The 12,520-nt window shown below is 43.9% G+C and overlaps 2 protein-coding genes and 1 pseudogene across 2 annotated transcripts; all 3 read left to right on the top strand.

Annotated features, from left to right (window-relative positions):
- Window positions 1-575: 575 nt before the first annotated feature.
- On the top strand, window positions 576-3,021 carry LOC147976326 (uncharacterized; annotated as a pseudogene).
- Window positions 3,022-4,635: 1,614 nt separating this feature from the next.
- LOC147976325 (uncharacterized) lies at window positions 4,636-5,348 on the top strand. Its single transcript, XM_087519752.1, has one exon. It carries the CDS (start codon window positions 4,661-4,663, stop codon window positions 5,288-5,290), a length of 630 nt encoding a protein of 209 aa, XP_087375878.1. The 5' UTR covers window positions 4,636-4,660; the 3' UTR covers window positions 5,291-5,348.
- Window positions 5,349-5,845: 497 nt separating this feature from the next.
- Window positions 5,846-6,725, top strand: LOC125554023 (uncharacterized). The gene has a single exon (XM_048717651.2). It carries the CDS (start codon window positions 5,964-5,966, stop codon window positions 6,540-6,542), a length of 579 nt encoding a protein of 192 aa, XP_048573608.2. The 5' UTR covers window positions 5,846-5,963; the 3' UTR covers window positions 6,543-6,725.
- The last annotated feature ends 5,795 nt before the right edge of the window (window positions 6,726-12,520 follow it).

Here is a 12,520-nt window from a genome sequence, read left to right as displayed (position 1 = left end):
GGCTCTTGCATGGTCGGCCACTACATGTTGCCTCCCAGTTCTGGCATCGTTGTTTGCCATTGAGCCCTAGCTAGCCCCTAGCATCGCCACTCACATCCTACCTCCACTCCCCCACTAACCTCGCCATCGTGAAGACACGAGAGAGCCTTGATTCTTGGAAGCCATTGTCTCAACGATCCCGATACCGCCCAGTCACCATCACCGGTGGTTGGCAAGCTACCCTTCTGGCTGGACACCTCTCTAGGATCCAGCTGCATCTCCCTCACGGTCTCACCCACCTTGGACTTGGCGCCAGCTTCCCCAAACTCTAGTTTAGCAAATCTACAAGGTGAGCTTCTAACCTTCCTACAAAATTGACCCATCTTGTTCCCGCTTCCCCAAAAATTAGGTATACATGCCCAGTACAGTGTATATGCTAAATTACTGGCTTATGCTATGCTCAACAATTGATTCTTATTTATTTACTTTAGTTGTCCTTGGTTTTTTGTAATTGTAGAACGGATTAGAGAGAGACTATTTGTGTTGAACTGATTCTATATGTTGCTGAAAATGATGATGAAATTACTGAACATAACATGAAGAGGAATGGTGAAATTATGGGCCTTTTTCCAAAACATGGAGACAAAGCAGGAAGGTTGCAACTGAACACCACACCGAAGATATTGGAAATGCACACTGCCCTAATTCCCCACCTCCAATCTATTATGGTATAGACATGGATACAGATATTGAGATCGATGCTGAAATTGAAGAGACAATGCCTTCCATCACCACACCAGCCAAGTGCATATGTCCTTTCTGGCGATCCAGGGAAAAGAAATCCTACTTTAGGTGTGATTTTAATGATCAAGATAATGTTTGAGGAAGATATATTGCAAAAACTACATGTCAACCATATGAACATGCTTTTGAAGTCAGGAAAATCTATGGTAGAATTCGACACTTCAGTTTTGTTTGGTTTGCAAGGTACAGATGGCTAGAATATAGTGTCTCAAAGGAAGCACCTTATTGCTTTATGTGTTATGTGTTCAAATGGAAAACTAATGTGGGGCCTAGTGGTGATGCCTTTGTCAAAAATGTTTGAGAATTTGGAACAAACTTGATGCACTAGAAAAACATGTGGGCGGCATTGGTAGCATTCATACCAAGCTCAAGAGAAGTACAATTTATTTGTGACACCTCAAACGTCAGTTAATAATATCATTGTGAAGGTGTCTAAACAGGATCTACCTATTTACAAGACGAGGCTAACTTATTCACCTAGATGCTTGAGGTTTCTTTTGAACCAAGGATTGGCATTTCCTGGACATGATGGGAGTGAAGAATCCTGCAATAGGGGAAAATTTCTTGAACTTCTAAAATGGCTTTCATAAAATGATGCACAAGTTAATAAGATTGTTTTACACAATGCTCTTGGAAACTGCATCTTAACTAGTCCAACAATACAAAAAGAAATTATTGAATGTTGTGAAGTGCAAACTAGAAAATATATTATTGAAGATCTTGGTGATGACCACTATGCAATCCTAGCCGATGAGTGTAGTGATGTATCTTACAAAGAGGAACTTTCTATTTTCATATGTTATGTTAATAAAGTTCGAAAGGGATGTTAGAGGTTTCTTGGAGTTGTTCGTCTTGCCAACACAACTTCATTGTCACTTAAATCTACAATTGAATACTGCTCATAATTTGAATCTTAATCAAATTTGTGGGCGAGGATATGATGGGGCTAGCAACATGGAAGGGAAGATTAAAGGGTTAAACATTGATCATGAAAGAGTCACCCTCTGCTTATTACATTCATTGCTTTGCACCTCAACTTGAATTGGTTCTTATTGTCGTGGCAAAGGGAAATGTACCATGTGGGGGTGGTTTTTCTATCATGTTTCTTACATGCTCAATATTATTGGAGTTTCTTCAAGCGTCATGACATGCTTTGAGATGTCAGAGCTCAAAAGGTTTTGGAAGTACTTGAAATGTGTGAAAGTGAAAGTGGAAGTGGGTTAAATCAAGAGATGTGATTAGCTAGACCCCGTGATACTCCATGAAGTTCTCATTTTAGAACCATTTTGCACATTATTAGCATGTACCCCACAATTCTTGGAGTACTTGATACCATTGGAAAAGATCCTTCACAAAGGGGTGAGTGGACAACAATACGTGGAGTGACTTTTGCCTTGGAGTCATTTGACTTTGTTTTCAATCTTCACTTAATGCTTTTTTATTCTTGGCTACACCAATGAGTTGTCTCAATCATTGCAAAAGAGAGACAAAGATATTGTTAATGCAATGACACTTGTTAGTTTGGCAAATAGTAGAATGAGACATATGAGGTCTCATGGATGGGAATAATTTCTTACAAAGGTGACATTGTTTTGCAACAAACATGGCACTAAAGTTCCTCTACCCGAGAATATTTATGTTTGTCAAAGAAGATCGTGTCGATGTTATGAAGTGCAACAAATAATGATCGTTATAGGAGAGAAGTATATCTTGGTATATTTTATCAAATCATTCAAGAGCTGGACAATTGGTTTGATGAGGTTAATATGTATTTGCTTATTTGCATGTCTGCTTTGAATCATGTCAATTCTTTGCTTCTTATGATGCACTCAAGGTAATAAAACTTGTTGAATTCTACCCCAAGGACATATAAAACATGAATTTAGTAAGGCTTGAATTCCAACTTGTTACTTTTATTGATGATATGAGACAAGATGATAGGTTCAGATCTGCTCATAATATTGGTGAGCTTTGTATTGTGCATGTTGAAAAAATGTTCTTTATGATTTGGTTTGCTTGCTTATCGAATTGGTATTGATCTTACCGGTGGCAACGACAAGTGTTGAAACAGTATTTTCGGCAATGAATCTAGTGAAAAATAACTTGAGAAATAGTATGGGTGATGATCTCATCAACTATTGCTGAGTGACATTAATTGAGCGAGATGTGTTCTTAAAAGTAAGTGAGGATGACATAGTTGAAGCTCTCATGGCAAAGGAGCGTCTTAGAGTTACTTAGTGTTGTAGTTTTCTACTTATGTGTATCTTTCATGTAAGACTATTTGTATTTGCAATGTTGAAAATTTGGAATATTTTGTGAACTATAATGTTGTCTGACTTGATTGAGTTATTTGTATTATTATTTTGGCCAACTATTGTATGACACTTGGATTAGGTAGAAAAAATAGGTGTGCACACCCTCCATTTATTTCCTGGCTCTGTCACTGGTTACAACATCCTGTCGTCGCAGTTCCAGCATCGACTTCCCTAGTTGTAGTACTGCAGGGCGTGGGACCTGCCATCGCAGTACCCCGGTGTTGGTGTCAAAACCGCCAGACCTCGGGGCAGGGGTCCCGAGCTGTGGATCTCAGATGGATATTAACAGGAACAAAGAGATGGTGTTTTACCCAGGTTCGGGCCCTCTTGATGGAGGTAAAACCCTACGTCCTGCTCTTGTTTGGATTAATGGAGATGTATCAAGTACAGAGTTGATCTACCTCGAGATCGTAAGATGTGGTCTAACTTTAGAGCTAGGTGAATGATATTGCGTTGATGTCCCCTCTATGGGCTAAACCCTACGGCTTATATACACGCAAGGCAGGGTATCCAGGGTCACAAGGTCGGTATCGAGTAGCAAGGCGACATGAGAAATCTTGGAGTATACGTCAACTCTTCGGTGGAGGTAGTCTTGATCATGCCTCCTGCATACGGCCTCCGGAGTCCATCTTGATCACGAATGAGGACCCATCGGCCCAACCCGAGGAGCATGGGCCGACTAGGTTAGCACCGCCTAATCCAGGACACCATCACCCGGCAACAGTCGTGGCGCTCCAGTGGCGTCGATTGAAGCACCCATCGGGCACGGTCGCAGCAACGGGAGGAGGGGGGCTTGGGTCGAGCGCGTTGTGGACCGAAGATGTGTTGGCGGTAGTCTCCGGCGAGGTGTGGTGCGAAGTGAGGAATGGGAGGACATCGGGAGGTGGTGGGCGGACAACAGGTGACCACAGGGGTGAGCGCAACTACCTCCCCGCAGCGGAGTGCGAGGGAGATTTTGCTGCGGGGTAGACAACTGCCGTCTCCGGTGAGGTCTGGTGCGAGGTAGGGAGCGGGAGGAGGTGGAAGATGGGAGGTGAGCACACGCCGCGTGAATGGATAAGAATGAGAAGAATGACGGGCGGTGGGTGAGTGGGTGGACACGTGTGCATGCTATGTGGTGCGTCCAATCTCGCCCGATCTCACGACACCCACGATGACTGGCGCGAGATTAGAACGGTGTGCCATTCTAGGATGTTTCCCTTCTAACAAACGGTGAATGTTAACTCTATATTCTGTTCTACTACCTAACATATATTGTACGTGTCAAGCGTAGAAAAACAATAAAATAACTTCAAATGCCAGTTTTTAACATATCAAAATTTAACGGCAAAGATAATACATTGTTAAAACTTTCTCTTTTACTTTTGGGGTTTTAATGGTGTTATAATGTATTTCCTTGCTTGTAGAATTGTAAATATATACTAGCTAGCCCTGTAGAATCGTTCATAGCAACTTGCCCTATGTATGAAAGTTACACACTATGCTTACAACCAGGATTATATTATATAGAGAGGACTACCTTCATAATCTCCATTACTGCAAACACGCCAACATTCTCAAGCATGAGAATGGTTATCGTAGCTTCCATCATGTACATTTGCCTCGTCGTCCACGTCGTTCTCTTAGCCACCACAGCGGTCGCGAGGAACACCACGCCCTTTCCCACGTCCGGTGTCACCAACGCCACGGCGGTGGCCAACAGCAACACCGTAAACGGCGTCGAGTCCCCTGCAGCGACGGCGGCGCTCAACAGCTCGGATCAGTACTCGGATCAGTACATCTGCTACCTCTGCCATCAGCGTAACACCCTGATGATCAAGTGGTGTCCCCTCTACAAGGACGACTGCCACCTCGCATGCCTGTCGTCCACGTCCCCTACCCGCCACCCCCAGCTGTACCCTGCCGCCGACGTCGAAGGTAGGAAGGGCACGCTGAGAACCGGCCCTGGCGGCTCGAACGCCGACGACTGCTACGTCATGAAGCTGTACCCGGATGGCAGGTGGGTCATAACCGTGGCGGTCAGCTGCAAGGCGGTGGCGGGCTGCTACCTCGTGTGCAGCCATGGAGACGCGGCGCTTGGGAGCAGAGCCGACGACACCACCCCGGCCTTGGCCAGGGGGTCGCCGTTGCCCGGCGCCTCCGAATTCCATCGGTGCGGCGATCAGTTCCCGGCGGCAGGCAACGGCGTCTAAGGCTCTAAGCCACGGCCATATGATTCGGTTTAGATGGTTTCTACCGGCTTAAGCAAGATTTAACCATCCCAGTTTCTCGCGGGACAGACAAGAAAAATTCTTCCATCTCAGTCTAATTAATCACGAGTCCGTGGTTTGTTTTCGATCGCCTCTCCTCGTTTTGTGGCAGAAAGCAACTCGGCGATTCGGTGATTTGTTTTTCCGGATATGGCTGTGGCACGCACTGTTCAAGTTCAACAGCATCCATTGCCTTCTGAGCTAAGATGAGTAGGCGACCATGCATGAATTCGGGCCGGTTTACTGCTTGGAATTTTCTCACAGGTCTCCTGGTCGGTCGATTCAGTTCCACGCGTTGTATTCCAGCCAATTTCGCCAAGCTGTAACCACAACACCATTTTCCCGAGATGAGAGTACTTACTGATCCAAAATGCTTTAATCATCTGCTGTCTCTTACCGGGAGAAGCACACGCAGCCAAATTCTTGGGCTGCTGGGCACTTTTTCTTTCTCCTTTTCTTCTTTCCCGCAGCAAGATTTGTCGAGCATACGTGCACATGCATCTGTATCTGTATGACCGTGTCCAGATAAAGCGAAGAACGAACTCCGGCTCGATCACATCACTCCCAGCAGTTGCAGCAACGCAAGCACCACCTCTCGCTCTCGGTCTTGCACGCGATGCCTCTCTCGGCGGTATCCGTCCTCCGCGCCGCCTCCCTCGCCGTCCTGCTGCTCGCGGCCATGGCCACGGGCGGCGACGGCAGCACGACGGGTGACTCGTCCGTGGCCCAGTCCATCGACGACACGGAGATGTACCTCTGCTACCTCTGCACCGGGCGCAACCCGATGCTGATCAGGTACTGCCCCATCTACTGGGACTGGTGCCACCTCCTGTGCTACGACCCCGACGTCGCCGCCGGGCCCGCTGCGTCCGTGCGGCCGGCGGCAGCGGCAGCCACGGCCCCGCGCGAGACGTACGCCCAGCTGGGGTGCTACGTCATGAAGCTGTACCGGAACGGCACCTACACCATCGTCAGCCGCCACGACTGCTCAAAAATGGCCAGTTGCCGCCTCTCCTGCGGCGGCGGCGACGTCGTAGTCGCCGACGGGAAACCCTTGGGCGCGGCGCCGCTGCCGGTTACAGCGTCGGCGCCCCAGGGAATGCAGCTGCCGCCGTCGTCGCACGTCGCCGAGTTCCAGCGGTGCGGCGATCAGGCAATGGGCCTGCCTCTGAGCGCCGTCCCCGGACGCGTCTAGCAGCTAGCGGCGCCGGTCGACTTTGGGAGGATGCGCGCGTGTCGGCGTGCAAACATGCGTGCGCCCTTGCAAGCCAAATGTTGACAAAGATATGATCGATCGGTTGTGTATAGAGTTATTAAAATAAGAAATGAATAAAAAGGCCCGTATCGTTTGAAAAAAAGTTTGGGTCGATTTGTGCAAGCCGTTGGATCAGAAAGGAACGGCCGGATGTATTTCTTCTTCCTTGAACTGTTTTCTTCTTCCCCTCGACAAACAACATGATTGCTTCTAACACCGTCTTGTCCCCGCCTCCGGCAAGCCTCCTATCCTCACCTCCAGCGAGGTCACATCTGAACCTTCACATGCGATGTTGAATCGCCTCTCGAGTTTGGGCGTTTTCCAATCCAAGAGGGAGTCAAAAGGATACGGCCGCCACTCGCACATGTCAAAACCTCCAACTCGCCTTTGTCGACAACACCCCTCCTTGTCACCGGCCCTGGCTCAGTCTTGGCCTGGCCTTGCACTACTGGAATTTTCAAATTAGGCACTTGGCAAAGCATTTGTCGAGTCCCACATCGGTGAACACGACTCGGTTGGCCGGCTGTTGGCAAAAGTGACTTTGTCGAGTTTTTTTTCACAGGCACTCGACAAACACATACAAAAATCGTTGCCAAGTACCGTGTATAGGGAACTCGACAAACGAAAAGTGCAAACAGAGCGGCGCATTAATGGTAGTGTCACATGGCAACACATCTTTGTCGAGTTCTTTTTTGGATGCACTCCGCAATGCAACAATAAACGAGGGTGTGGCACATGGTGCAACCTTTGCCAGTTCCTTCCCAGGCGAAACTCGACAATACCTTGACGGATGAGGGAGTGCCACATAGCATAACCTTTGTCGAGTGTTGCTTGTAAGGTGTTCATCAAACGCTTACTCTAGGAGTCATCAGCAACTGCCATGTGGCAGTCTTTGTCGAGTTTCTATCTGAAGGAACTCAACAAATTTTTCCAGGAGTTAGCATACGTCAAGTGGCATCCTTTGCCAAGTGTCGCTCTGGAGGAACTCAGAAAATCTTGCCAAGAGTTACCAGTGTGCGCCTTTGCCGAGTGTAACACTCGGCAAAGCTCTGGTTAGCAGTTTTTCTTCTTCTATATTTTTGCAATCAGCCCTACAATAGCACATATATATAGCAAGCAGAGTATCACATATCACACTCATATCACATGTTACATAGGCATATCAAACATCATAAAGCGCAATTCATATCACATCATATATACCTAGGCACATATCACATACATCATTTCACATCATATAGCAATTCGCAACTACAGCGGTAATTCCCATATGCCGTAGCAAATCACACATAGCATCATTCTCATCACAAGTCCATTACTAATTACAGCCACCTCTCGGTGGCGCAGAAGATTAACTCTATGGACACATGCTCTAGGGTTGTGGAGAAGGAGGAGGAAGTGTACAGTTCAAAACCTCGATACATTGTCGAAGCATCTCCAATTATTTTTGTTAGCATTGTAGCAAAAAATGTTATCAGATAATTTTTTGGCTATCTATTATAGGAAAGAACTAACCTATAATTGCTCCCAAAGGTTCCTGTTCACCTCCTCCTGTGCCACCTATGCAGCCCTTTTTTTCTCTGCTCGTGCCACCCTTTGTGGCACTTCCTTGTTGCAGCTTGATAATCCCCAAGTGCAGGGAATTGTCATAGCACTTTCAAATGATGGAGGTGGTAAGTATAGAGTGTCGAACCCACAAGGAGTTGAAGGTAGGACTGGTATTCTCTCATGTCCTATCTGCCACTGATACAACCCTATGTAAGTCAAGCGTTTGCTTTACCTAGAAAATAAAACTAGAAATACTTTACAGGTGTCAAAACTAGTTTTGCAAGATAATAAAGAACTTGGAAATAGAAGTTAGGTGTTGTTTAAATAAAAGTGCAATAAAATAAAGATAGCAAGTGTGAAAAGGCGGTGGTAGGATTTGCGGAATTGTCCCTAAGCAATTAGCTAAGTTACTAGAATGATTATCATAATTGCCGTTTTATATATGTGGGGGTGGCTCTGCTAACATACTATTCGTACTTGGAATCATACGTTCTTATGATTGGAACTATTAGCAAGCATCCGGAAATACTAACACTTTCATCAATAAGGTAAAGACGCAACCACAGCATTAAGAATTTAAGATATATTGGCACCCCTTCAATCTCATATGCATTAATTTCTATGGTGTGGCGAGGTTTCAATAGCTCATGCCACCGTATGCATAGTCTTATCAGCATAACACTAACTCTAAGGTATGATCCACGTGTACGCTCATATGATGAGCACCAAAGGACAATAACATAACCACATACAACTCAAACCAATCATAGTAATTCATGAATTAACCCAAATGACAAAAATAATCTACTCGGACGTAATAGGGATGAAACAAATCATTGGATAATAATTTATATCATCAAAAACCATGTTCAAGTAGGGGATTACAGAGGTTTGCGGGAGACTGGACCATTGTATAGAGAGGAAGGTGATAGAGATGTTGACGACGACGTTGGAGATAATGACGGCGATGATGGCTTCCACGATGACACTCCGAGGCCACCAAAAGAGAGGAGGAGAGAGCCCCCTCCTTCTTCTTATTCCTTGGCCTTCTCCCTAGATGGGAGAAACTTTCCTCCTCTAGTCGATGATGTCTTTGGCCTCCCGAGGGTGAGAGCCTCCCCCGAGATTGGATCTTGGAACTTTCTATTTGTCTCTCTATGCTGAAATCTGGGAGGTTTTGATACGTCCATTTTGCATCATGTTTTCCTACTGTTATTTATAATGTTTTTATCATTATAACACTTTGTGATGCAATTATAATGCCTTTTATCTCTTAATTTGCATGAAGAGGGAGATTGCCAGGAGCTCGAATCTTGGACCTAGAAAAGCTACATCAGAGATACCTATTCTGCAGAACTACAAATGACCTGAAATTTCACAGAGAACTTTTACGAAATATATAAAAAACACTGAAGCAAAGAAGTACCAGAGGGGGCCCACTAGTTTCCCACCCCCCTAGGCGCACCCTAATGCCTTGTGGGGCCCATAGCTGGCCTTTGGCCCCCATCTTCAGCTATATGAAGGGTTTTGACCTAGAAAAATTCAAGAGAGGACTTTCGGGACAAAGCGCCACCGTCTCGAGGTGGAACCAGGGCAGGAGCACTTTAGCTCTCTGGCAGAGCGATTCTACCGGGGACACCTCCCTCCGGGAGGGGGAAATCGAAGCCATCAACATCACAACAACCCTCTCATTGTGGGAGGATTAATCTTCATCAACATCTTCACCAGCACCATCTCATCTCAAACCCTAGTTCATCTCTTGTATTCGATCTTTGTCTCAAAACCTTAGATTGGTATATGTGGGTTGCTAGTAGTGTTGATTACATCTCGTAGTTGATGCTAGTTGGTTTATTTGGTGTAAGATTATATGTTCAGGTATTTGATGATATTCAATACCCCTCTAATCTTGAAATATGATTTGTGAGTAGTTACATTTGTTCTTCAGGACATGGGAGAATTCTTATTATAAGTAATCATGTGAATTTGGTATTCGTTTGATATTTTGATGATATGTATGTTGTTGCTTCCTTTAGTGGTGTCATGTGAACGTGCACTATATGACACTTCACCATACTTGGGACTAAGGGAAGGCGTTGTGGAGTAATAAGTAGATGTGTTGCTAGGGTGACAGAAGCTTAAACCCGAGTTTATGTGTTATTCCATAAGGGGCTGATTTGGATCCATATGTGTCATGCTATGGTTAGATTTATCTTAATTCTTCTTTCGTAGTTGTGGATGCTTGCGAGAGGGGTTAATCATAAGTGGGAGGCTTGTTCAAGTAAGAACAACACCCAAGAACCGGTCCACCCACATATCAAATTATCAAAGTAGTGAACATGAATCAAATAAACATGATGAAAGTAACTAGATGGTAATTCCCATGTGTCCTCGAGAACACTTTGTTTATTATAAGAGACCGTTCTGGCTTGTCCTTTACTACAAAAAAGATTGGGCCGGCCACCTTGCTACACCTTTGTTACATTTCTACTTGTTGCTCGTTACAAATTACCATGCTATCAAACTATCTGTTACCGATAATTTCAGTGCTTGCAGAGAATACCTTGCTGAAAACCGTTTGTCATTTCCTTCTGCTCCTCATTGGGCTCGACACTCTTACTTATCAAAAGGACTATGATTGATCCCATATACTTCTAGGTCATCAAGACTCTTTTATGGCGCCGTTGCCAGGGAGTGAAGCGCCTTTGGTAAGTGAAATTTGGCAAGGAAACATTTATATTATGTGATAAAATTTACTGTTACTTGTCGCTATGGAAAGTAATCCTTTGAGGGGTTTGTTCGGGGTATCTTCACCTCGACAGGAAGCAATAAGAGTTGACCCTCAACCTACTAAACCTACTGAACATATTTATTATGAGATTCCTTAGGGTACGTTAGAGAAACTACTAGCTAATCCTTATGCAGGAGATGGAACCGTACATCCTGATATGCACTTGATCTATGTGGAAGAAATGTGTGGATTGTTTAAGCTTGCAGGTTTATCTGAGGATGGAGTTAAGAAGAAGGTATTCCCTTTATCTTTTGAGGGAAATACATTTACATGGTATAAGCTATTGGATGATATTGGAACATGGGATTGGAACCAGTTGAAATTGGAATTTCATTAGAAGTTTTATCCTATCCATCTGGTTTTTCGTGATCGAAATTATATATATATAATTTTTGGCCTCGTGAAGAAGAAAGTATCGCTCAAGCTTGGGAGAGGCTTAAGTACATGATGTACACATGCCCCAATCATGAGCTCTCTAGAGAAATTATTATACAAAAAATTTATGTTCGGCTTTCTCTTGATGATCAATCCATGCTTGATTTTTCTTCTACTAGTTCCTTTATGAAGAAAATTATTGAATTCAAATGGGGCCTTCTAGAAAGAATTAAACGAAACTCTGAATATTGGGAACTCGACAAAGGTAACGAGTCGGGTATAAAACTTGAATTTGATTGTGTTAAATCTTTTATGGAAACTGATGCTTTTCATAAGTTTAGTCCTAAATATGGACTTGACTCTGAGATAGTAGCTTCCTTTTGTGAACCATTTGCTACTCATGTTGATCTCCCTAATGAGAAGTGGTTTAAATATCATCCACCTATTAAAAGAAGGTAGAGAAACCTATCATAGTTAAAGATGAAACTATTATTCATAATGTTGATCGAGTTGTGCCTACTGCTTATATTGAGAAACCTCCTTTTCCTGTTAGGATTAAGGAACATGCTAAAGTTTCAACTATGGCTAACAAAATTTATATTAGAATAGCTAAACCCTCTGAAAAAATAAGTGCGGAACCTAATATTGCTATGGTTAAAGATCTCATGGTTGATAATATTGAAGGGCATGTTATTTACTTCTGTGATGAAGCAACTACGATTGCTAAGCCTGATACTAAAGATAAGAATAAACCTGTTGTTGGCTTGCCTGTTGTTTCTGTTAAAATACGAGATCATTGTTATCATGGCTTATGTGATTTGGGTGCTAGTGTGAGTGCTATTCCTTTTACTCTGTATCAAGAGATTATGAATGACATTGCACCTGCTGAGATAGAGGATATTGATGTTACTATTAAACTTGCAAATAGAGATACTATTTCACCACTTGGGATTGTTAGAGATGTTGAAGTCTTGTCTGCTAAGTTCAAGTACCCTACTGATTTTCTAGTTCTTCTTTCCCCACAAGATGATTTTGTCCCATTATATTTGGTAGACCTTTCAAGAATATAGTTAATGCTAAGATTGATTGTAATAGCAAAACAGTCAGTGTTAATTTTGGTGATGTATCTCATGAGTTAATTTTCTCTAAATTTCATAGACAACCACATGATAAAGAATTACCTAGTAAGGATGAAATTATTGGTCTT

Source organism: Triticum urartu, chromosome 4A, assembly GCF_056163025.1.
Source record: "Triticum urartu cultivar PI428250 chromosome 4A, HENAU_Tu73, whole genome shotgun sequence".
Lineage (NCBI taxonomy): Eukaryota > Viridiplantae > Streptophyta > Magnoliopsida > Poales > Poaceae > Triticum > Triticum urartu.
This window is presented reverse-complemented; position numbering and strand designations above follow the sequence as displayed.